The sequence below is a fragment of the Balaenoptera acutorostrata genome, chromosome 14, assembly GCF_949987535.1.
Source record: "Balaenoptera acutorostrata chromosome 14, mBalAcu1.1, whole genome shotgun sequence".
Taxonomy (NCBI): domain Eukaryota; kingdom Metazoa; phylum Chordata; class Mammalia; order Artiodactyla; family Balaenopteridae; genus Balaenoptera; species Balaenoptera acutorostrata.
Genome location: NC_080077.1, coordinates 22,511,802 through 22,539,060, shown reverse-complemented (window position 1 = coordinate 22,539,060; position 27,259 = coordinate 22,511,802). Strand labels below are relative to the sequence as shown.

At 38.8% G+C, this 27,259-nt stretch overlaps 1 protein-coding gene across 9 annotated transcripts in view; it reads right to left on the bottom strand.

Moving 5' to 3' along the window:
• Positions 1-27,259, bottom strand: part of HIVEP2 (HIVEP zinc finger 2) — a 193,946-nt gene that overhangs the window by 21,550 nt on the left and 145,137 nt on the right. For all 9 annotated transcript variants that reach the window (XM_057527540.1, XM_057527542.1, XM_057527544.1 and 6 more), the window contains 3 exons: positions 12,777-12,871; positions 6,857-6,901; positions 608-6,160 (listed from right to left, as the gene is read on the bottom strand). In XM_057527540.1, the coding sequence (XP_057383523.1) occupies positions 608-5,773 (5,166 nt within the window). In that variant the 5' untranslated portion in view covers positions 5,774-6,160; positions 6,857-6,901; positions 12,777-12,871. The remainder of the gene's footprint in view (positions 1-607; positions 6,161-6,856; positions 6,902-12,776; positions 12,872-27,259) is intronic.

The window sequence follows — 27,259 nt, the reverse complement described above, 5'->3', positions numbered from 1 at the left end:
AATTTAGCATAAATTCCAAAGTGGCCCTTATTAATATTTTTATAATCCTACATGTAAGGCAATAATTGTTCATGTAGGAATGAACCTGCTAATCCCTTGGAAAAATGAGTTTTGAGAGAAATATATTAAAAATAAATTTTAGTAAAACGTATAGCCAATGGGAACAACTCCTCCTTCAGAAGTTCGCAAAGTTCAGTTCTAACACCCTGCAGCCTCCTTCCTGATCTTTCCTCTCCTGTGTCCACTCCCTGTTCTATGTCCTCATGTCACAATTTCCTGAAGTCCTCACATCAAAGGAAAGTTGGTCTGCTAGGTCACTAACAGGTCGGAACGGAGAGGAACTCAAAGGAATTAGTCCCTGCGGTGGGATTTCACTGCACCTGGCTGAGGAGATACTTTATGCTTGGTACTTTCCTAAGTACTGACTGGTACTGACCCCTCATAACTAAGTTCAGGGTCAATGGGTAAGGCCTGTTTGCAGAGGACCCCCTCCCCAACTCTGGTCTTCATTTTACTTGTATGTTTTTTTCCGTACGTCCTTCACTACGTATTCTGCCCAGCAATCAAATCCACAACACAGAATGCTTTCAGAAACAATATTTGTTACCTGAGCAAACTGCTTCCAAGCACTTGATGACGTAAGCTTGCCGGCTCCAGGCCTGTGCATAGCAGCCAGGGTATAAATTTCTGTGGTGATTTTTTGCTTGGACCTCAAAAGAGCCAGCGTGGTCTTGGTGTTCAATCCTGATGGGTTTGGGTTACAGGAACTAATGCACCATGAAGCATATACCGAGGATTTGAAGGTGGCCTGTTGCACGTAATTGGGTTTTGTATAATTCAAGAAGCACCAACTCACAGTCGTTGTCGTCCGCAGACTCGGGAACTGCAGAATCTGCTGGAAATCTACCACGTCCGTGAAAAGAAGAGTTGAATTCGCCACTTTCCCACTTGGGTCAGACGCTCTGGGGACCAGCACGCCGGCAGGCAGCTTCTGGCCCTTTCCTTGCTCTTCAAGCTGACTATCCCCGGGTGGCAATGAGGAAGTCTGCGGGCTCATGCTCATATCAGACGCCGTCTCATCAATGTCTAACTCATCTGAGGACTCTTTGCTTTCAGAAGGCCCACTGGACTTCTGCCCCAGAGCGGGTGCCCTGGAGCTTGGCGGGAAGGGTTCCCTCGAGGGCACGCTGGCAGACGGATGGTCTTGAGATGAGGAGGGGGACAGCGAGAAGGACGAAGACACTGACGGCAAGCCATCCTTTGGCTCAGAAGCACAGCCCTGTCGAACCAGCTGGGGTTTCTGTGGGCGGGACAGATCCTTTTTGATGTCTGAGTTGGTCAGCTCCACGGCGCTGAGCTCCTCCACGATCTGTCCATACATCTTTTCCTCCTTGACCCTTTTCTGCTGCTTTGTTTCCATGAAGAGTTCCAAGCTGCTGGCTGGAGAAAGCATCCGCTTGCTGCCTCCCAGGGTAGCGACGCTGTCCGAGGTGGAAGGTAAACATAAGGGGATCGAGGATTCCAAGCCAAGGGGTATGGTCTGAGGTACTTTCCAGATGGGGCACTTTTCCAAGCCTGCGTGCTGCCCCAATACCTGGGCAATGTTAAATCCTATCCCTTGCATGGCCGGGTTGGTTACCAGTGTTCTTTGGGTCACATTCTCGTCGACTTTGCATATGACAATGGCAGGGCTGTTCTGCCCAAGCATCTGAGAAATGCTTGTGTACATGACACTCCCATAGGACGGTACGTGGGTCTGGATCCTAACAGGAACCACTGTTCCTGGTAAGGACTGTAACGGCCCAGCGTTTGCTGAGGTGAACTCTTCTTGAAGAACGGGCTCGGAGGGAGTATCTGTTGACTTGGTGCTCTCCCCTGATGGAAACTTTGGAAGAAGGTTCTTGGAGTGTAGCCCTGATGTTCCTGAATAACCCGGGTAGGTTTGCTCTTTCGTGTGCGCATAATCAGCGGATTTCTTTCCAGTGTGCTCTGCCACAGGCTCCAAGGGGTAGCTGGGGTGAACTTCTGCCTGGAAAGAGGGCTTTCCATAGCTCTTTGGAGCGTGCTGAGCAAGGGGGTGGGGGAAGTGCGCCTGCCACCAGGGGGGCTGCTGAGCTGGGAAATGAACCATACAGACAGTAGGATATTGGAACTGAAACAAGGTGTTCTGGATTGGAGAAAACGGAAGAGTCTCTTGATGTGGAAATAAATGGGGCTGTTCAGTCAAGTGCTTGCTTGTAATATAGGATGTCGGTTGTATCAAGGGATTTCTCAGAGATTCCTGACTATCCAGGTGCATGATCTGTTGCTGGGCCAGGTGGAGCGGTCCTGAGCTCAGCTGGGCACAGGGACCCACAGCCTGCTTCCCTGGGTCCTCTGCCTGAAGGGCGGGGAGCACAGAGCACGGGGCGTGGTGCCACGTGGACCTGAGGCTGGCGTGCAGGTGCTCCAGTTGCTCCTGCTTTACGCTCAGATCCGCCCCGGCCTCCCCCTGGGCGATCTCGGGAGAGCCACTGAAAGAAGCCTGCCGCACCAGAAAGCATTTCTTTCTCTCCCGGGATGGGGACAGCGCGGATGCCGCCGCCCCTGCCACCGGAGCATGGGACAGATTCCCGTAATCAAATGATTTGCTCCGAATTTCTGGGACTTCCGTTGGGTGAGGACAAGGCATCTGCTCGGAGGAGCAGCGTCGCATCTCCTTTTGGTGGTGGTGGCCGGGGACGGACAACGAGTACGAACCAGCAGGGACCGTCAAAAACTCCGAGTGCTTCCCAAACTCATCCGGCTTGGGAGGTGCCGCAAGCTTCATGGTTTCTTCTCTTTCGAAAGACATGGAGAAACTGGAGCTGTGGGACAAGTTACTTTCTTGACTGGGGCTGCGGGAGAGGCCGGTGCCTGTGGATTCAAAGCTGGATTCCCCGGAGGAGTGCTCCATATCCGCGAGTCGCAAACGCTTCTTTTTGGGCGGCAGCTTCTCGGCCGGGAGCTGGGAGAGGGTCTCACTTCTCTGGGGCCACTGAAATTCCTCCACCGGCTTTTCTGGCTCTTTACTCTGGGCCTCCTTCTCCTTCTCTGGCTTGTCAGGCTCCTCGGTCACGCGGATCTCGGGGACTTGGATGTTGTGCTGACGCACGAGGCGGGGCTGCGCGTGGTAGGGCGGCTGCGGGACCGGCTGCGAAGGGGATGGTTTCCCCCCGCCTTCCGTGCTCTCCCCGGGCGGAGCCCACTCTGGGCTCACCGGGGCTTCTGAGATCTCACTGTCACAGGTCTCGGAAGGTGACGAGGCTTTCTCCTGGGCGCTGGCGGCGAGTTCAGCGGACTCGGACCTCTCAAATGAATTGGGGCGGCTCAGCGAGTTCGTATGCTGAATCACAGAGATCACATTGCCGGCAGGTTTCCTGCCCCCTCCGTCCGACGGCTTGTCTGAATCAGCAGCTGCGGGTGACTCCTCTGACCCAAGAGATGGACTTCCAGATTGCAGCGGGGGTCGACACGGGTCAAAGCGCTCGGAGTGACCATGGGAAGGGTTTTCCTGTCCAGCCAGGCCGAATCCACTCCTGGCTCCTTCCTGCATCTGCAACTTGGGCTCGTAATCTGAAGTCGCGATGCCCATGGGCGTGCTGACGACGCTACTACAAATCATGGGGGTGTCCTCCTCGTCCCCTACACTCTTCTCTTTCCGGCGTTTTCGATTTTCACAAGTAGTTCCAAACATGGTTGGCACTCCCTGCAATGGCACCGAGGGATCCATGAAATACTCTCCGCCGTGTTTCAAGGGGCTGATGCAGGAAACATCCCTGTAGCTCTGCTTCGGTGTCTCAGAGTCCTCCCACTTCTTATAGGGTTTCCGACAGACATCATAGTCGTACCCAACCCTGTCCCCAGAAATCAATTTCTTTTCCTTCAAGGAGGGACCTGTGACACTCTTTGACATCCTGCCATGGTGTTCTGCTTCCACGTGCCCCTCCTGTACCGAAGGCAGCTCAAAAGCCGCTTGTCTTCTTAACATGCGCTGAGGGGGTATTCCTACAGTCCCTGGATAGAACACATCGTCAGAACCAGTCATCCGTTCATCAAATGAGTGACTTCCTCTCAAAGAAGGAGGAAGACTTAAATTAGTTGCTGAAGAAGTTGGCATTGAGTTGCTTCTAATAAGGGGTGAAGAGTCAACAGGAGCTTCTAGGAGAACTGGGCTGCTGCCTTGGAAACCGGCTGGATAAAGTTTTCCTTCATTCCTGATAGATGATGGAATAGTCTGGGATTGTCTTGACTCGCTGTTGAATTTAGTGGATTTCAGCATGCTTGTCTGACTGGGGTCGATCTCTCCCTTGCTTGGGATCAGCTGTGAAACAGGATCTTCAAACATCTTGACATCCAACCTGGTGCTGACGTGAGGTAATGAGTCCATGGTGCCCTTCCTACCCATCGTGGCGCGCTCCTGACTTGTGGTTGTAACACTGAGTGTATTTCTCGGACTAAGCCGACAGTATTTTCCAAAGATGATTTCTTCATAAGACTTTGCATTTGTGTTTGGAGGGCTTATCTGCTGCTCTGCACTTTCTGAGCGGGAAAAGTAACCAGAGTCAGTGCTTCCTTTACTGTGCGGGCTCAGAAGGTTTAGAGATGGCTCAGAATCTTGTCCTTTTTTCTCTGACAGTCTTAGTGCAAGTTTCTGTTTAACTGTGTGAGAGTCATCAGCCTTAGTACTTAAAGACAGATTTGGTAGCATATCAGTGCCAATATACTGAGAACTTTCATTAGGTAAAGGAATCCCGCTTTTGGGGATAATCAAAATTGGCACCTTCATTGGACCTCCCAGGGATTCTTCCAGTGACCCATGATAGACACCTCTGCTGGCGATATCCAGCGGCATGGGTGGGCCAGGACTCATTTTGTCAGAAGCCTCAACAAACAAAGAACTCTCCTCATCTGTGTCTGTACTCTGTTCACCGTCTGAATGTATTTCTGCTTCTACGTCAATAAAACCAGCCTCTAGGTCCAATTTAGATACAGCTGACTCTGTGAAAGGGACTAATCCTGCCTTAATTGCATGGGCATGTGACTTCCTGTGCTTGTACAAATTGCTCTTTGTCTTGAAAGAGAAACCACAAGGTATACATGGATATGGCCGCTCACCAGTGTGGGACCTGATGTGTTTTTTCAGTACGCTGGGTTTGGCACATGCCCTGCTGCAATAAGGGCAAATGTACTTGCCGGGCTTTTTGGGTTTGTGCTCTTTTTTATGAGCATCTTCCGACTGTTCGATACTTTTCTGGGAGTATTGGCTGTAAGCAGGGTTCAGACTTGAAATCTTTTTCCTAGGATAACCACCACTGTGGCCGTGTATAGGAAAGGAAAATAAGTCCTCGGAGGCAACAGATGGCAAAGGGCCAGGGAAAAGCCACGGAGGGCCTTCAAGGCTCTGATGTGGCTTGTTGCTGTGCATGACCCCCTGTGGCAATGAGTGCTGAGGGAAAGAGAGTGAATGTTGGCATGAATAAGGACTCAGACGGTGCGGTGGGTATTGCTTCTCTGTGACTTGCTGTGCCACTTCGCTAGGTGAGGCCAGTTTCCCAGAACCAAAGAGTTGTGCTGATGCCGTGTTTCCGATATGCTCAGGATCTATTTGTGGTTGCCTCTGTCCTTCTTGACTGCCAAAAGTGCTCATCTTAATAACAGCTGATTGTTCCTGTCTCCATCTACCTGATGCTTTATCAGTTTCTCCAGACCTTGAGGTAGCTTTTTGTCCTAGAGCTGTGTCCCCAGTGTCCATTTTGTTACACAAGGTCTCAAGTGCTAGTTCGCTTGAAAGCCGTGCAGACTCATGGAGTGTCTTCAAAGCTGTGCCTTTCAAAGCTTGCTTGCTTCCATGTTCCAGGGTGTCTGCAAACTTGCTGAGTGCTCCTTCTCTTTGGAACCTTCCACACCCACACCGTAGTCTATGGGCATTAGATGGTAATGTCCTTGGACCGGGGCTATAACACAGTTCTCTCCATTGTAGAAATGTCCATCCAAAAGCTAAGTGCAAATCTATAAAGATTTCTTATGGCATTTGAATATTTTCAACTAGGGTGAAATTGGGGTGATGAATATTCTAGGAGAAATTTTGCCCATCAACTAGAGCAAAGTTCAATTGCCAGTTTCACTAAGATAAAATGGTCTGAAAGAAAACGAAACACAAAGAGATTGTCATAATAGTTATCAAGCAAGAAACCAAAACCAATCCTAAATAAACAGCCTGAAATTGGATAAATTGAAAATTTCTTTACTCCAAGAAATCCTTTTTATAGTTGTTACATTAATTTCACAATTAAAGGTTATTAATTTCAAACAGCATTAAGTCATAAGCATAAATCTCCTCAATGCTTAACTTTTGGTCATCCTTTTAAATACCCCTTAATTTTGGTCAGAAAAGCATTTAAAGGAAAACTTTTGATACATATTATTTATAAAATCATAAGATTTTTAAAAGCCTTCATTAAAATAAATTTAGAGCTATTTCTAACCAAGTGTTATGACTTACATGCTAAGTGTACTACATATTTCTCTATATAGATATATTTCATAGGTTAATATAAAATATATGTTAAATATATAATTTATAAGTATATAATACAACAGTTAACATAAAATTTTATATGTATTATATGTAATGTTAATAAAAATATAGATATATTTTACAGCTTAAAATTGGTGATCAGGAGTGATTAGAGCTAGACTAAGCCTGTAGGAATCAAAGATTGTCGCAGAACTTTGGAAAAGGCAGAAAAGTGCATCTAAATAAAATAGTTATAAAACCTTCATAATATGGACAACAAAATGTATTTTGGGGACAATTAAAAAATATAATGATTACCTGAATGGTTTAGCGTTCTCATGGGCATGATTGTCTTGACGCTTCCTGGGTAGAAAATAAATGCAGTTAGGAAAGATTGTTCCATTAAACTACAACATTGTTGTATGCAAATGTCAATTTAACGTTCATTATATGTAGGGCTCACAATGTTATGTGCTCTAAAAATCAGCAGGTAACTGCTTTAGAAAACACTGCACTAAAGTAGTAAACCTAATACTGATTGACACTGTGTCCAAAAACAACTCAAGGAGAAAAAAATTTTTTAAACTTCAGATTCATATTTTCTAAGATATAAGATTAATATATTAAAACATCTTAGACTTTTGATGCAATAAGCCTGGTTCTAGTTCTTTAGATATTAAAAAGTTGAGAATAGTGGGTTTTTTAAAAATTTAACCTATAGGTTTAAACATTTAAACGTATAAATATCCTTTTTAGGAAATTTGCATGACAGTAAAGTGAAGGAGTCCTCCAGATGACTGTGAATGGCTCAGGAAAACTTGACAACTTAGAAACTATCAGATTTTAAGTGACTACTCAATTTCCATAAGGGAATGGCCAATGTAGTACCCAGAGCATTCTGAGAACTTCAATGCTCAACTCTATCAATTACGACGATAGCTGAGGTATTTCCCTGATAGGCAATGTAGCAGTGCTTATCAAAGTAAGAAAGCTCATACCCTTTGGCTCAGAAATTCCATTGCTGGAAATGTATCCTCACGGATGTACACAAATGCACAAAGTTATATGTACAAGGATTAATCAAGTCAGTCATAAAACTCAGCCATTTAAAAAAATTAAGTATAGTTATAAGTACTAATATAAAAACTCATTCAGGAGATAGTAACATTGGATGTGAAAAAAAAAAGTTTATTGCACCCTAGAATGTATTTTATAATCCCATTTGCGTAAAAGAGAAACAGGCAATAAACAGAAAATTTCTGCAAGGATGCCAAACAGCTTTTACATTGGTTAAATCACATAAATGGAGCCAAGGAGTCAGAAGAAGGGACACAGGAAGGGATTTCTACTTTTAACCTTATGATTTTTGGTAATCTTTATTTTTGCTTATTTTTTTAACCCGGGCATGTTCACATTTTAAATAAAATACTGGTTAAGAAAAAGGATGCCACCATGTAAACAACTGTAATTTCCCAAACTAAAACTCAAATACTGATTTTATTTCCATGACCAATTTGCTCCCTAATATAGAATGCTACTTTGATGATGATAGTAGTTGCACTTAGAAAGGGTGGAAAACATGGAAATTCCCACAGGAACAATAAATCTTTTGGATGAGAAATCAGAAGCCCCCACGTATTTGTAGCAAGGTATCTATAATCAAAAAGTCTTTCTGCTAATAGCCATGAAGCACAGTAGATTTGTAAAGCAGTTGTCAGAAAACTAAACAACAAGCATATTAACTTTGGTTTGCTAAAAAGTTTTACTATTGAATTACATTTTTCCCCACACAGTGATTTTCCTATGAATCCCTCTATAGGTAAAGAGGCAAACGCTGAAAGAGAAGTGATGGCTTCGTTAGACTTCAATGCAAATAAGAAGAATAAGCATCGCCAAGCCCAAATTGGCTGAATTTTTGTTTAATTAACTACATACTTAAGGTTCATGTAAACACAACCTCTGTCAGACCTTTAAAGGTAACACCCTCCAAAATGGAAGTACAGTGTATTTCCAATTCAAGTCAGAAACTTTTGCACATCTTTCCTTAATTAGGAGTCAGAGCTTGAACTGAATAACTTCTAGGTTGCTTTTCATATTTAGTATCTTATCATGGTATTGATCTATGCATGCAGTTCTGTTGATGCTGATAACAAGGATGATGACTGTTGTTTACTGTGTGCTTACTACATGCACTGGTAGAGTTATACTGGTATAGAGCTTCATGACGGTCCTATGCCACAGGTGTTATTACCCATATATACAGTTGAGGATAATACTTAGGGTCAGAACCAGAATCAAATCCAGGTTTGGCAGACCGCCAAGGCTAAGGGGTCTCACCTCCTCAACTAGCACCTGCCACCCCCAGCTCCACTGCTAAGTTTTATCACAATGTAAAATAATACATCTTCAATAATACTTTCTCCTAAATATTTTCACTTGACTCCAATACTTCCAATACTTGAATATTTCATAGTCCTGGGAGAATATTTGAGTTTTGTATGGATTTCAAACAAATCCATAGTGTAAATGATGTTCAAAATCTGTATATTAAAGTATTAATGAAGACAGCTCCTCATGAGAACATGATTAATTCTCATGACATACAACTGTTTTACTTTGTTCTTTGAAAAGCATTACTTTTAAGGAAAGTAAGAACCTCACAAGTGAAAATTAGGCATATGGTCACTTCCCATTCCTTGGTTTACATAAAATATATAATTTTGCTTAAAACATGGACTTCAAGTTAAACACGTACATAAAATTTTATGAAAAACAGGACTGGGATACTATATTTAATAATTAAATAGAATGTAGTGTTTTCATTTAGCAATGAAGCAATAACTTTTTAAATCAGATTTAATTTTTATGGTTTATAGTAAAAAATTAAAATTATTACACCCTGAACCAGACATATACAATTCTTATTCACTAAGGACATATCATAAAAAGAGAATCACCAAACAAACTTCAAGCAAAAGCAATAATATTTTGCTATTAAAGAACAGACCAGAGATGAAGAAGAGTGATTTACATAAAATTCAAAAGTAGATAATTAATGGTCAGAACAAAAATTATCTAGAATAGTTATTTAATTTTTGATGGGTGTAAATTTTAGAAAAGGGCTCATCAAAAAAGTCACACCTACTATTTTATTTTTAAAAAATCAATTTTGCTGATCTTAACAGAAGGCCATCCTGTATCCCAATAGCATTTATTATCAGAAAATGTTTTAAAAATTCACAGCTTTGATCCCAGTAAAAAATGACAATTATGCAAATAGCTTTGGTCAGGAAAACCTCCTCCTTTTAAATTTCTATGACAAACCTGCCTAAGATGTCCTACCATTTCATCATGAAATTAGATAAACCCAGTGCCATGCTCCCTACTGCTGTTCAGGGAAGAGCTTCTGTCCTTCTGTCTGAGCTGGAGATCCCAGAAGTATTGGGGACACCTCTGGTCGACATTCCTCTGAACTACAGTGTCTAACTTCACTTCAGTGAAAGGCTTAATTAAGAATATTACTAGGGAATTGGAAATCACTCCTATTTCACGTGAACCCTTTACATGAGATTGTAAACATATCTGAGCATATAATATTCTCTCCAACACCATCCTTGGACAGCCTTCAACTAACTGCTATCCATAAAATCACTCTCCTTCTTGGAGTTTCTGAGGCGTATAGAAAGGTAGATTGGAGAAAACAGGAGTGATGGGTCCTTTGGGAACTTATTGATCATATTCATGAACCAATAAGAACATGGACTCTTTTCATTAATCTCTTGTCTTCAGTTGCTTTATCTTGGAAACTGAAAAAACTTCTGCAATGCAGACTTTGCACCATAGATCTATTCCTGGGCATGGCATGTCTGTCTAGTGTTCAAAGTCTCTTTGCTGATCTCCTCAACTTACACTTAGGGAAAAAAATTCACTTGAAAATCCATAAGGCTTTCAAAGTTTAAGCCAAAGTTTGATAATGACATTTGTCTTTTTTTGCTAGGTGATACTTTTACTTAGCCATCTTACTCTACCAACAATGGCGTAAATTCCTGAGCTTGTGCTGTATTACTTAAATGTATGAAAATGCTTATAAGATAGGGAAATATTTTCCTTGGATCTCAGAATATTATTATAAACCATCAAATGTATTATTGTATATACCTGCAATTTTACCAAAATTTTCTCAATAAAGATCTACTTGGAGCTATAAAAATCCATAGTAATGTGGTTAATTATAGCTACATTACTTCTCTATGATTGTGTAGACTCATTTCATTTTTCATATTCTCTAACTGTGTGTTAAAAGTAAATCTCTGGTTTTCCCAATTGATATGTCTAAAAATGCAATATTTGAGCAATCCTCATATGAAAAGAAAACAGCCAGTTATCATTTCATTCTCTGAGATTTCTTTATATGGTAACCAAACCCACGCAAATTCATTTTTGGCATCCATTGCCAACAAAGGAACGGTATTCCAAACACAGCTTCACATTGACATTTAAAATTTTCCCTAATGCCTTTGAGTGCTCTGAAAGGAGTAGGATATTTTGCAAGAGGATATGACTTTTGGCTTTCCTGTGGATGGTGCCCCAGCCCATAGGAGTCTTTCGGTTGGTAAAGAAAGGCAGGCATTGTCTAGCAGGCTCAGTGCATTTTTCAGAGGGGGTAATATTGAAAAAGACACTACCCTCTGCGTGGCTATTTCAGTGGTAATGGAAATAAGGGAATTGAGCAGAAGAAAAGAAAATGATATTACTTGGAAGAGTTGCCATTTTTCTAAAAGTGTGCCCACTCCCTTGGCCACGCTTCAGTCCCACTCAAATAAATCTGGCACCCAGTTAAATAATTTCCTCAGACAGGCCCTGAAAGGAAAGGCACAGAAACAGCCTCCCGTATAGACCTCCACAGAGGTCTCTTCAGGATAACAGCTGGGTGGGATTGGCAGAAGGGCAGCCTAGCTCTGCAGATGAATAAAGGCCTACAGTATCCAGGGCTGTCAATCTGGGATCTTTTGCTTAGAAAAACACTATCTCAGAAAAAAACTTCACCTCAGGAAATTAATCATTACTTGAGTGGTGGCAAAAGTCAAGTGAGCATTAAATAATAACATCCTAGATAATAATGGTATAAAATGATGGGCAACAAACACTACTTCTCTGCTTCCAATGTTTTAATAATAAAACATTTCAAACAAATTAAAATGGTTATTTGGGTTTTTGTTGTTGAGAATTTGGTGGTATTACACGTGTAAACAAAACATATGTCTTCTGATAGCAATTACTAGACAAAAATTTAGAGGCCATTTCCATATATTTGCTTTCAAAATGCCATAGATCAACTACAAAATATTTTAGGAAATACATGAGCATCTCGGAGCACCGTTGCTTTAATGCTGACGGACCCGCAAGTCACTACCACATGTGAGTACCAGATGAAGGAAACAAGGATCTACCAAAAAACCATGACCAGTGCCAGAGTCCAACTGAATACTGACTTATTTCCACAGGATGATTAAAAAAAGGCACCTTCCTGAGAGCCAAATTCATTATAAATGCTTCTTTTATTAGTAAAAACTCCCATAACAACCTTAGTTCTCCCTAAACGGAGCAAGTCGCCAATATGAGGAGGATACTGTATACGATACAAAACCCTGCCAAGCAATTCAGAGAACTTTTGGATAAAAGTAAAGAGATTGTGATGATCACCCTCTAATTGGGCATACATTAAAATCTAATTTGACATTTAAATCCTTATGGAAAACTGAACTATATTTTTTCCATGTTGGCTACAATGAGTGCAGATAGTTGTACAGTTTGCATATCTGTTCGGAGTATTTATGACTTATTTTGACTATAGCATGCTAATTTTAATATTTTGTCATAAATTTTTCTGGGCAATTTTTTTACAATTGTGATTTTGCTCTTCTGGTGCAATGTGTTCCCATTCTATAATAAACGTTATTAGGATTTACTACATAGAATTTTGCATGAAAGTAAACTGTGCCAGAAAGAAATTCTCTTAAATGAGGTTATCTCAATTAAGCAAATTATAATTAAAACTGGACTATTATGAAAAACAAAACAAAACCTTCACTGTATTTCTCTCCAAATAGCATATACATTGTTTCTTCCCAGACTGGAAGACAAAGTCAATTCACATACTGGTGTGCAGTAAGTTAAAACTGCTTTTCAAGTTCAATGTAAAAACAATAGAATAAAACAATAAATTTTAGTTATTAACCTGTTATCCTCATATCAAAAAACTGCATCATAACCGTCTTTGCTATCCACGATGCCAACTCTCTCCACAGGAACTCATGCACAACTTCCGGGAATCTAAAAGATGAACAAGAAGATTTTTTAAATGATGACACTTGTAGTGAATTTAACAGACATGCTTATTCTTCACTCATAGAAATGCCTTCCTTGAGAAAAGAAAATCTGGAACTGGATCTCTCGAGAAGACTTTTTCTTTCAAGAAAAAATTTCCTTTCTTTTCACATAGTTTAAATCTTTTGAATAAGTACTTGCATTATAAGAGAATTGTCTATAACAGCAAACGTGGAAGCAATTTGGAAAATAATGCTGGAGTTAAAACGATGTATTGGAACTAGAAATTATGCCACTGCAATCCACAATACAATTCTGTCTTAAAGCTGAGATTCCCACAAAATTTCTTTTGGTGCATCAGCAACTAAACTCCACAGGATGAAGAACCTCATAGAAAATTCTTTTCTATAGTTTATTTCAGTAATGTTATGTTCTGTGCTAAAATTAATTTCTAAAATAGGAAGCCAAAACCAACCAAAGTAAAATCCTGAGACATAACAAACTCTGGAAAGTAACAAAGAAAGGAACTTTCTCATACTTAGAATTAATTTATTCAAGTCTGATCCAAAAAAAAAAAAAAAAAGCATAGAAGGTCAGTCAAACTACTTAATCCAAATAGATTAATCAGACAACCAACTGAAGATGGTTTATCTCCTGGTGAAAAAGGCCCATATAAAAATATTACTACATATCCGCAGATATCTATTGTATATTTGTTCATTTTTAAAAACATTGCTCTTTCTTCCAGACGAGTTGTGTTTCATAGGAAGGACTAAAGCATCAAGACAGGACAGTTAAAATGTGCCTTAATCTACTACCATGTCATGTGAACGTTCAAAATGCTTACAGGAAGCAGTTAGCTTTAATTTTCTCCTCCTTTCTGCACATCACTGCAGTAGCACTTCAGGACACCCTGTGCCCTTTGCAACATGAATCATTATAAGCAAGTAGGCCCACTCGGTTCCTCAAAAGACACAAAAGGTGCAAAAATAGCTTCTGCAATTGAAGCAAGAACCACGTCAGCAGCCAGATGAATGTGGGTGGTCAGATAAGATTCTGTTGCTGCAAAGGGCAAATTATTAAGCGAATGCTAGATTTATTTTCTTTTTTAACTTTGTTCTTCTTGCCTCAAATCAACCATTTGCTGGCACTTAAATGACTCTTGACAAGCTCTACCATTCTCAAAATTGAAAGCTTCATCAAAGCCAAAGAACATGATTGATTAAACACTGAGAGAACAGTGGTGGGGTCCTTCATATATATATATATATATATATATATATATATATATATGATAATTAACCACATCCATATTCACAAACCAAAGAGCACCGCTTCTGAAAAAACAATCAAGTTAAAATGCTAAAAAAACAAAACAAAACTGTACGTTGGCAACACGACCTAAGCTAAAGTAAAGCATGGCATCTCTCAGATAAAAAAGAATAAATCACTGAGCTATTTTGCACTCTGAACAGAATTCACCCAAGACATAAATGGACCAAGATTCTATAGATACAGCTATTTATAGGGAACAACAACTTGCAGTATTCAGTGACTACCTATGATTGGCAATCCCACAGTCATTGAACTAAGAGTTAAAAGAGAAAAGGAGAACTTAATCCTCAGAAGGCTAGCACTGACACCCACTCCTTCCAGCTGTGTTTCAACTATAGACAAGCACCCAACCATTCCCTAACCCAGAAATCATCATTCCTACCAACAGCTTCCACAGGCAAAAGAGAGCACGTAAGTCCTCCAGACAAGCTGTGTCAGGGACAGTGTTCCCAGTTCTGACTCTACTTTTCCAGTCTTAATCTCCAGGACTATGACTCCTGGAAACAGAAAATAGTTGTCTCATGATATGCACATATATCTGGAATTTTAAGATTACAGAAGATCCCTCTTTTCACTCACTAAGAGGATTTGAAAATTGTTTCTGTTGTCTGGATTGCTATGCATGACCTCTTCAATGATTGGTTTTCCCTTGAAGAACAAAAAAGCGGTGGTCGTAATGTTGTACTTATATTTTACCTCACAGAAACTTCCAGGTAATTAGTGTGATTTTAAAGCAAAGATCTAAACGATATTAACATGAAAGATGTGACACCAAGTTTGGGGATTTTGCACAAATCATTTTGTTGCAGTTGAATTAGTAGTGGCCTCTACAAGGGAGGTAATTATTGTTACTCTTAAAATAAAGACATAGAGATAACCATCTCAGAAATTTGTTTTTGCATTCATTTTAATTAAGTTTTTGTGCCTCAGTTTCTTCATCAAAATAAAAGAAAAATATTTCCTCAAACAGTTCTTGAGAATTTGGTATTACAACTCATGCTTATGTTTCCTAGAAATCAGCAGTTCACATAGCACACTTTTTAAACAATGGAATAAAGGAAAGAGAGGCTTCTCATTTCTTTAAACTTTACTTTTAGGTTTTTAGAGTCATAAGAAATCACTATGCAATGAAACCTTAATATTCAATAAAATTAACAAGTTTTCAGAAAATTGTGTTAACGGATCTTGTTAAATATCCCCAAGTCATTTAAAATTCATTCCTAAATATGAGGTGAAAATTATCCTTCACTTTACTAACAAAGTAAAGACTGATTATTCTGTTGTCTGCAGGTTTATAGGAGAGTGCCTTTAAAATATTTTCCAATCCTCCATCTACTATTTGTAACAAACACTTGGAAAGTTTAAGCATTATTGTTTCTCAGCCTTTCCATTTTTAGAAAAAAGATCCTTGGCATTAGATATTTATTCTTGGATGCTTACAGGTTATTATTACTAAGCTAAGCAAAGGTCATGTTGAGCTATGATTAGATAAGTAGGTAGATAGATAGGTAGATAGGCAGAGACAGATTTTTAAAAAAATATCCATTGTTGGTAAGATTCTTTATTATTTCATTTCTCTATTCTTCCAAATTATTATTTAGTTATGGTTTAATGGTTTACTACGGTTAAGGCTTTATTGGCAAACTTCTCATGCAAATATAAGTGCCTCTCATCACTCCTTTTCCTGAAGTTAAACACATACAAACTAGATCATAATTTCAGTAGAAAAGCCAATAAGATATACCAGTTACACTTTAGATGAGAGTTGTCACAATTAAAAGTAATAATTATGGGCATCAACTCTATGGAAAAAGTGGCAAATAGGACCTGCAAACAAGATACGATCTTTATATTTCTTGGTTAAAAGGAACGTTTAAAAGAATGAACACCACTCTTCATATACTAGAGAAGAGATACTTCTTTTATTTTATAGAAGGGAGTAGAAGGGATTCAAAAGTACTAGGTAAAGATGGGAGGAGAGTACTGAAAGTTAAATGCACGCTCAAGATATACTTTATCAAAGTGTACCAAAAGTGTACCAAAAGAGGCAACTTTTCCCTGCTACAGAAAAAGACTCTAAATGGGGTCATTGTTCCACCTGGAGTATCTGGAGGGGCAAGGTAAGAGCCACTTAGGAGGTGGTAGAAAAGGCAGTTATAGGCTGGGAAGAGACACACACACACACACACACACACACACACACACACACACACACACACAAACCCTGATCAATATGATGATTATAAGCTCAGATCTTTAGAAACATTTATGATATGAAGGTAAAGGTTGGGATTGAGTTCAGAATGTAAAGAAGATGAAAAAGGGTTAAAGAGATACAAGTAGGAATGGGAAAGAGTGTTAATCTGGGAGCACGGGGCAATTCATTGCTGGGACAACTACGTAGAAGGCTTTGAAAAGTCAAAAGTGTGTCTGGGAAAAAGGAGTTTTCACAAGAGGAGGGTGGGGCAAACTGAGTCAAAATTCGCCTACTCTGCCATTTTGTTTAGGGTTACGGTTCTGGAAACTGCCTAAAAATGATCTTAGAGCTACCTTTGGTCTATTGCCACTTCTCAGCAGTTCCTCAGTGCTTCAGCACAGAAAAGATACAAAATAAAAGCACTGTGTAAATTAGAACTACTAAAAGCACAAAAAAGTAGGTACATGTGAATTAGTGATTGTAACTTAAGCCTCCTTAACTAGGATTTCTGACTATTTTATGACACTTTTAGAAACTTATAGAATGTCCATATTTGTCAGAAAATGAGCTAAGTTTACAAAATACAAAAATGGAAAAGGCAAGCTCTACATTTAAGAGCTCAGAGCCTAGAAGGGAAACATTTGTGAACAAATAAGTGCAACAAAGTGTTTTAGGTGCTTTGAGAAAAATATAAACACAGTACAGGGGGAGCACAAACGAGGAAATGGCCAACCCTACCAAAAGAAGTAGAAAAGGCTTTAGAGAGGCAGTGATACTGAATAAGTCTTTAAAGAAAACTATGTATGCTAATATACAAAAGCCCACAGTTCTCAGTGTTAGATTTAGAGATAAATACATTTATCAGATGAAATAAAAACATAAGACTATCATTCCTGAGTTGCATATACTTTATTTTAGTGTGGTGAAAGGTTGGTTCATGGGGAAGCTTAGGAATAAGGTGAATGTTCTAGTTAATACAACCGTATGGTTAGGTAAAGACCACAGAGAAATAATTTTTGTTTTAACATCTGCTAGTGATTATTTTCCAAAGTACTTCAGCCTTCTCCTTGAGTTAATTATAGTCTCCTGAACGTAATTTAATCTTTCTTTGATGATTCAGGATCCTATAGTGTTCTCTGCTCCTTACTCTGCATCAGGACTGTGATTGTCTGGTATTGGCAATGCAAACTTCTCCCCCACGTGTGTTCTTAAACACATGTCAAGTTTTCTAAGATCAGGGCTGTAACTGAGATTTTTTTTTTTCCTGACCACATATTTGACATCAGACTAACTTATTTTAGGAGCAAATATATAACCATCCACTTCTATCACAATTACTTGTTGAGCTTATTCTAAATCATACAGGGAGTATTTAGTATTGTGAAAGATTTTAGAAATCATTGACTCCATCAGCCAAATAATAGGGAAAAAAAAGCTGAGAACCAGGTAAGTTAAAATACTTGCTTAAGGACTCATAGGTGGTTATGAATGAGTCTGGGCTATAGCTTAGGTCTTCAACCTTTCAAGTCAACTATTTTCCACTATCCATATTACTATCTTATTCAAAGTTTATTAATCTGGCCCCATTGCAGAAACTGACTGAATGAATAAAGGAATAAAAAAATGAAGAATAAATAAAATTGAACTTAGAATGAGCAAAGACATTTATCATCCATACCTTAAAGCTAATCAGTCAAATGAACAGAAAATAACAGTAGCTAAAAACCAATGTCCCATTAAACTGTTTATCAGTTTTTATTCCCAAAGCAAGGACAGCTCTTTCATTCACAGTCAATGGAGGTAAGCCCTTTGGTTCATAAAATCAAAATTTCACCTATAAGGCCTATAGACATATGGTACCCCATCTCCACAGGTACTACTTCTCTTGCAGAATGGTGTTTGCTGACTTGCTTTTGCAAAAGAACAGGGCCAATTAGATGTTTTGTATAATTTAAAAAAATTTTTTTTTGTTTTCTCATGTGTGCTACATTTTATTTTATTTTATTTTATTTTTTTAATAAATTTTATTTATTTATTTATTTATGGCTGTGTTGGGTCTTCGTTTCTGTGCGAGGGCTTTCTCCAGTTGCGGCGAGCGGGGGCCACTCTTCATCGCGGTGCGCAGGCCTCTCACTGTCGCGGCCTCTCCCGTTGCGGAGCACAGGCTCCAGACGCGCAGGCTCAGTAGTTGTGGCTCACGGGCTTAGTTGCTCCGCGGCATGTGGGATCCTCCCAGACCAGGGCTCGAACCCGCGTCCCCTGCATTGACAGGCAGGCTCTCAACCACTGCGCCACCAGGGAAGCCCTACATTTTATTTTTATATTCTCACTTTTATTTTTCTTTCCCTTCCTTTCAATTCCCTCTATTCTATCTCTTAATAACATTATGGCAGGTAAATAACTCCTTGCCAAGCTATCTTAAATATTTATTCTTTAACTTGATATTTGGAGGATAAAACCAAAGGAGGACTATTTGACTACTATACTCTAATGAGAAATATGACATAACAAAGTCATAACTCCAAGGTATTGTTTTCTCCAGTTTTATCTTTTATGGCACTTATGGTTACTAGTTGGTTACTATTTCAGTATACTTAAATACGGTCATAACTCTTTCTCCAATTCCCTTTTACTCCTGGACGTGCCAAGATTAGCATAAAGAAAAGCCAGTGTTAACTGTGGAGTATGAAAACAAAGAGAATGAAGAACTCAAATGGTAAAATATGCATTATATTCTTGAGTATGCATAAAACAGGCTGACCTTGCCTGAAGGAAAATCCATCTCTTAGGGAAGAGCCTCCCACATCAATGGAAATAATACCAAAAGTAATGAAAGCACAGCTGAAAACTTGAATTGCATTCCAATATTTCATGCTACAACTGATTCTCAGATGTAATGAAAAAATTGTTTTCAGTCTCCCTCCCCTAGGTCCACAATACAATAAAGATCCTTCGAAAAGAAATCAAGGCAAGGCCTATGGCATTTCATATAACCTAATCAGATGGGCCCTATCCACTGTTAGTAACTGAGCTGCTGAAAGAATCAGTTCTGTCTCTTCTCTTGAAAAGCTTTACAGGGAATGGGGAAATTGACTCACGTGCCAGTGTAGAGGTATACAACCTCAAATCTTGATTACACACTGTCCAAGGATTGGTGAGGCAACCGAATAAATAAACGACAGGGTACCAACCCTTAAGAGTTTAGAAATGGACATAAAGTTAGAAAACAACAAATAATCTGAATATCAGTTATTAACAGAGTTTAAGAAAGCATGTGCTCAAGAAGGGTTTGAACAACCAGGTAGGACTCAACAGAGGTAAGTGGTTCAAATGGAAGCCATGCTTCATCCAAATGAAGTAACCAGAAAAGCTTTATAATCACCTCTGCTATGTGGTTATTCAGGTACTCCCCTGGCACTTTGATAAACTCTGGATGGCGTTTATATTTTCAGCCTCATCTTGGAGTATGTCATCACCTACAAAGTTTAAGGCTAGAAAAATGCTCAAGTTTCAAGCAGGTATTTATAATATCCTAATAGGCAAACTCTGTCAGACAGTTCCAGAATTTCATCTACTGACTCATTCACTCAGTCAAATGATATTTTTTCCAAAGCTTATATATACTAATGTAATGAAATAAAATATTACTGGAAATCAAATTTCATATTACTTTGAGTTTGAATCTAGATATTATTGTCTCAGTTATCCATCTATTAATTTATATCAATTTCAATGACACAAAGTATGAATTCAAAATAATGTACATGTGTGGAATTCAAAGATAAATAAGACAAGAATCCTTCCTTCAAAGAGCTTGCTGTCTAGTGTGTGAGAAAACCATATAAACAACAAGTTGTAAAAGCTACAGAGGCATAAAATGATATCATGGGAGTACAGAAACAAGAGACTGGGCATGCTGCACTCTCTTAGGTCTTAAAAGAAGGCTAGGATTTGGTAAGTAGAGATGCAGAGGAAAGGCATTTAATATGAACATATCACTGTGCAATAGAGAAGAGCAGGGGATGCTGAAGAAATAGCCGGTGTGACTAGAACATTTGGCATATTGAGGTAATGGGAGTGAGGGCTGAGAAGGAAAGGTGGTGACAGATGATAAAGGAACTTCATTTGGTAGACAGTGATTGCCATCAGAGGCTGCCACAATCAGACATTTTAGAAAGTTCACACATATCTCATCTCTTTCCATCCCTTCTTGGGCAAACTACAAATGTGTTACCTGAAAAAGAATCAAGATTGAGACGAAGTTTGTTTTAAGATAAAGAAGCCTTGGGGTTTCCCAGGTGGCGCAGTGGTTAAGAATCCACCTGCCAATGCAGAGCACATGGGTTCAAGCCCTGGTCCAGGAAGATCCCACATGCCACGGAGCAACGAAGCCCGTGCACCACAACTACTGAGCCTGCGCTCTGGAGCCCGTGCTCTGCAACAAGAAAGGCCACCGCAGTGAGAAGCCTGCACACCACAGCGAACAGTAGCCCCTACTCGCCACAACTAGAGAAAGCCCGCACACAGCAACAAAGACCCATCGCAGCCAAAAATAAAAATAAATAAATTTATTAAAAAAAAAAAAGATAAAGAAGGCTTGAAGCTAAGGGGGAAAAGATACAAATGATAAGATCATTAGGGAATAAACTCTTGGAAAAGTAGGAAAGAAAAGGGAGCTCAAAGGCATAAATTAAAGGATCAGTTTCAGAAGAAAGAATGAAAACTTCTGTTTTAGACTGGAGGAGAGGAAGGAATAATGAAGCAAGATGACCTTTTAGATAGAGAGAAAAGAAACTGAGAATTTCCCTTAAGATGTTCTTAATCTGCTCAGAAAAGTAGAAGGCTGGTCATCTGATGGGTGTGAGGGAGCTAGAGCTTGCTGAGGGGCTTGATGAGTTTAAACAGCTATTTTTCCCGAGTAATTAATGCATTTAACAGTCTTAGGAAGAATACTATTTCTTATTAGGCTATTTAAAAGAATATTTTGCACCAGAATATATGTAAAACTTATCTAAGTTGATAAATATATCTAAATAACATAATTATATCAAATAATACAATAAAATATATAAATTTATCTTTTATTTTTCAGTAAAACTCTGAAGATGATGAACTATATAAGCCACTATCTATGAATAGTAGATTTAAAACAATTTTTAAAAACTTTATATACTCTTTTTTTTTTTTTTTACTGTTTCTTTAAAAGAACAGCTGTGGAGATCTTCTACTATAAACATGAAAACTTATCTACACTGATTGTAGAAATGTTGTAGAGTTTAAAAGATCAAACTGTTAGTTAATATCTGGATACAGATTCCTTACCTTATTGAATTAACTACATATATTCAACCACATATGAAATATACTGAAGGTTAAAAAAGTCATTTGAATGTCCCACAGGATATAGGACACTGGCTGGCAGAGTAGGAAGTCAATAGATATTTGTCAGTTGAGTGAATGGATGAATAAATAAATATGAATAAATGAATGAAATAATGAATGAGTGTGAATATGCCACGTGTGTGTGCCCAGCACCTGAGAAAACACTCTCTTGCTTAACGACTGAAAAAGAGCTTCATAAACCCTCAGACATCGAGCACAGATGGGATCTTGGTAAGTCCACCACCATGTGCAACAATTGAGGACACGGAAACCCCTCAGGACTAAGTGACTGACCTAAGTGGACTTCATGAAAGTTGAGCATCTCAAAACCTCAAAAAGGGTTAGTTTTAGAATTTCGGGCACCTTTTCAGCTACCAAACACAAAGAGAAATTTTTTGCAAATGTTGAAAGGTGCAGAGAGGTTATTTGTTATTTAGAAGCTTAGGTAGGAAAAAAGTTAAATATATATATATATATATATATATATATATTTTTTTTTTTTTTTAACCAAATAATAAGTTTAAACATCCAATCACTCTACCTTTTGTTAAGAATCTCATCTCAACACAGTAACTAAAGTAAGTAATTAAGAGTTAGGCTTAAATCTCTTTACCCAAGATGTAAACAATAAAATATTAATTTAACTTGTTCTCTCCAATTTCTCACTCTTTCTTTCCTGTCTCCTTACTGATTGGAGTGGTCATTTTAATTGCTAAAGACCTGTGAGGTCTGAGCTGATTCTATGTATACTTATGTCAAATATGTAAATGTGAAGGTCACTGAAAACCAGGGGAAAAGATTGTTCCTGGATTAGAACTTGAAGCATGGAGGCAACACAGCCACAAACTTTTGTCTCTGCCCTGAATGGTGGTCAAGACGATTAAGGCAATGCTGACATCAATGGCCCTCATGATATAAAAAGTCATCACTTGGCGTTGATCATGAATATTTTTACTTTTGCGGTCTTAGCGTACATTTACCTCACTGACTATCAAGATGCTGGTCTACTTGCTAACTAAAAGGGCAGAATGGGGTAGTATTTAAGGCACTGCAATCAGACTGTGTAGGTTCAAATAAATCATGAACTAAGCATCTACTAGATATGTGACCATGAAAATCTTAGCACAAAGGGAAGTAATAATATCAAATATCACCTATCAACTTCATTTAATTGTGAGAATTCAATGAGACCCACTGAATTCAATGAACCCAAAGCAATTAGTAGAGTGTCTGGCACGTGGCAATTGTGCAAATATTATCGTTGTTATTATTATGGGTTCTAACTGCTCTCAGAGACTTTGCTGGGCCCTTGGTCACTCCAGTTCCAAATGGTACCAGGGTGTAGAGCCAACCTAGAACGTGAGGCAACTGCACTGGATGACCATGACTCAGTCAAGCTGCCTTGCTACTAACTTAAGACCCTGAGTCTAGGTTGAGATCATCATGCACAAGGGGCACAGGAAGGAGTGAGGGATGCCTGACTGCACTTCCTTAGTGAAAGTTTCTCATTAATTGATAATTGTTAGAGACTGAATGTTCATGTCTCCCCCAAATTCACGTGCTGATGCCCTAGTCCCCAGTGTGGCTACAGTTGAAGATATGGCTTTTAAGGAAGTAGTTAAGATTAAATGAGGTCACAAGAGTGGGCTTATATCCTCCCACACTAAAGTCTCTTTATAAGAAGAGGCATCAGAAAGCTCTCTCTCAGTTTTTCTCTCTGCATACACACAAGGAAGAGGTCATGTGTGAACGCACAGTGAGATGGTGGCCGTCTACAAGCCAAGAAAAGGTCTCAGAATGAAACCTACCCTGCTGACACCTTGATCTTGGACTTCAAGCCTACAAAATGTGAGAAATGAATTTGTTGTTTAAGCCATCCAGTCGGTCGTATTTTGTTATGGCAGACTGAGCAGACTAATACAATAATTTAACACAGTTTTACAAAAGTACATAAAGTTGCTGTGATGAGGAAGAAAATGTGCAATGAAAAGAATACTGCATTTTGATTCAGGAAATTCCTACCCCTGTGCTAGTTCTAATGTCTTGTAGCTGTGTAATCTTGGACAATTTATTTAACCTTTTGGATCCTTCTTTCTCCTCTCAGAAAATGAAAACAGTAATTCCTCCCAATCAGGGTTGTTGTAACTGGATGTCTGTCACAGTAGGTACTCCATAAATTAATTTTTAAAAGATAGTAAGATTAAGGGGGAATCCTGTGAGGAAGAGAATACAATAACTACAGATCTCATAATTCTATATTACCACCTAAAGCAGAACATTGCAATAGTTCAGAACATTGCAAAAGTCATGCTGTGCTTCATTCTATTAACATTAAGGAAATATTTATTGATGGCCTGAATATTCATTTTTATGGTATTGTTAATGATTGAGATGATTTGTTTCAGTGTTTTAATCAATAATTTATCAAAGAAAATTGATGATGATTCTATGCCACGTTTTGGTTTCCAATTCAATGGTAACGAAAATATGCATTGCTTGCTACTGTGGACAAGGCAAGGTGTCTATTCCAGTTTATTTAGCAATTAAAAAGGAGCTGTGCAATTTACAAGTTTTAATTGTCTATTTAAAGTGAAGACAGATGAGAGGAATTTATCTGGTATCAGTATTAAGAAGAATTTTATTTTTGCTGAAAACTGAATTTATAGACACTACATTTTAAGCCTATTTAGTGTCACTTTTTAGGTTGGCTGCTAGAAAGCAAACATCTAAATTTGGGGCCTTTCTCTAGGAAGTATCTAGGCCTTGTTGGCATGTATTCTGATCATTAACATCATTTCTAGCTTCAAATACTAGTCATACCTTTCTTTTCTATTGTCTCATGCTCACACTTACTAATTTATACACATACAAACCTCAATAATGAGGAATATTACAAAGACATAATAAATGTAGCTGGGAACTGTTTCCAAAATTGAATCTATTTGTATATTTCAATAGTGTTTGGGCAGCACAACTGTGAAAACTAATTGGTTCCAGGTATATAAAAAGTAATGTGGAAACTCCCCAAGTAGTTTTCTTTCCTTCAGGCTTCAACTGTATTGATTCCAAGAAGAGAAAGGATTTCATAAATACAACAGAAAAGGTACATATAACACAACTCAAGAAAAACATTAATTACTTTTCCTTCTCTAAGGAATTGCATATGAATAATATGGAAATAATATGGTCAAATTATATTATCTTTGAGACATGGTCAAATTTCCAGCTACTGTCAAGGCTCAGCAGCAGACGTGGTAAATGCATCTGACATATTCTTGGACACAGATAACTTACACTGGCAGATCCTACACGCAGATCCTGTGCAGAGTATTGAAAGGGTTGGATGAATGTTTTTTATTTGTTGAACATCCATAGGGTATAAAATCAGATTTGGACACATGTACTTTAACAAGTTTAGAATCCATTTGGTCAGAAAGCATTTCAAGTCTCAAATCAACCTCTACTTTAAAGATAAAAGCATCGTCTATCATAAATGTTACTAAAATTTTAAACAATGAATTAGAGTCTAAAAGCCATTTTCAGTGAGGATTTGATTAGCCAATCATATGTGATTTAATTTGCTCTTTGTTTTCAAATAAATCTAAATGCTGGAGAATGTGTGTTTGGATTCATAATTTTGGGTTTCAGTCAACAATGACCAGTATCCAATATGGGCATATTAGCTTGATTTCTATATTCTTCACATTTATATAAACGACTGAGGAACACAATTTAAATAATGCAACCAGCAATAATTCACCCTGAAAAAAATTATAATAAATTTGAAAGATATGCTTTGGTTTCAGCTTTAAAGCCGTTTGCCAAAACCTGCAGGCCTACAAATGGTCTTAATTCACACATTATTCATTGACTCCACATATACTGATGTTATTTGGAATCTCACTTTCATTCTCCCTGATATATCACTGAAGGGAAAATAATTTGTTTAGAAATTTTATTAAGAATTCTTCATTAGCACAGATTCTCATCAAAACAAACAAAAGTAGAGAAAAATAAGCAAAAACAATTAAGCAAATAAAAACACAAAGAAGATTACAAAATTAACTATTTTATCGTATTGTCTAATTTATCAGGCTTGCTCTGATTTCATTAAAGGCCTTGGACTAGGTGCCAGAACTAATTTTACTGCAGCATCTGCTCTCTGGTTTTAACATGGGTGTACAAGTAGATTATAATATTTCTTTTAATTGATAACTAGCAATATAGAGAAGAAAATGTTTTAATAATGCCTTGAGTATGTACATTATTTTATTTTTCACAGCTTATCATTTCATCCTCATAATTTCCTTATATTGTGAGAAGAGCATGTGGAAATTGAGGCTTAGAAAGGTTAAGCAATTCTCAAAGCAATCTCTCAAAGATGACACAGTCAAATCCGTGAGTAGCGACCTGGCCTCCTGTCTCCTAACACGAGGCTACTTCCGTGGACCACAGAAGATCCTATAAACCAGTTTTAAGAAAGCATGTATGGGATTCGTGGGCAGGAGACATAGGTTTAAGATCCCCTCCGCCATGGACTGACCTTGGGTGTGGTTCCCTTACCTTCTCTGAGCTTAAATTTCCTCATATACAAAATGGGAATAATAAAGGTGCCGGCCCCATTTTTCTACCGCTCAGTTGGTGAGTCAAAAATTGAGAGGACGTGAAAGTCAGTGCCATGAAAATTTTAAGTCACCAAATAGTAGATATTATTGTTGTTGATACTCATGGGCAAATCAGTTTTGTTGGTAAAGAAACAAAAACAGAAGAAATGAAAAGGCCTGAGACTTAACTAATACTTCCTACTTCCCGGATGGCCCTGACCAAGTTCTATCAACACATAGTAACCCGTCAGAAAGCTTTCTACATAATAATGTGACTACTCCATGGTTAAGCAAGGTCAGCCAAAACCTTCTGTACACACCTACCAACAACAAACTTATATTCATTTTATGCACTAATGAGAAATCACTTTAGCATCCACCCAACAGTGAGATTCCATTGACAAGGACCTGCAAAGGCTGGAAAGGCTGTAGGCACGTGAGTCCTGCTGGGCTGCGGTGGGAAGATGCGTCAGCGATGGGAGGTTTACGGCTTGTCTTGGTGCAGGCCCTGCAACATCTTCACCCCAGAAGCTAAAAACAGTATTATTTCAGCTGTGCCTGGCACAGTCTACAGTAAGCATCAACCTTTAGTTTAGTAAATGGGAGGGGACACATGAAAAAAACACTAGGATCACTAGTGTTTTTCATTGTAGGGAATCACTGATACCCTTGAAAACCCTTAAATAGTCACATCTGCTTAGTGATAAGTAGTCCATAAAAAGGACAGGGCTCTGCGTTTGCAGACACACTGCATATTCACCCTTAATGTTTTTCTATATTTGGACCATGGTCCTTTTGACTATTACGGTCCCTTCTCTTCAGATCTGTTAACAATAAAATCCATTTTTCAGAACCTGAAGATGAGTGAACAGGAGG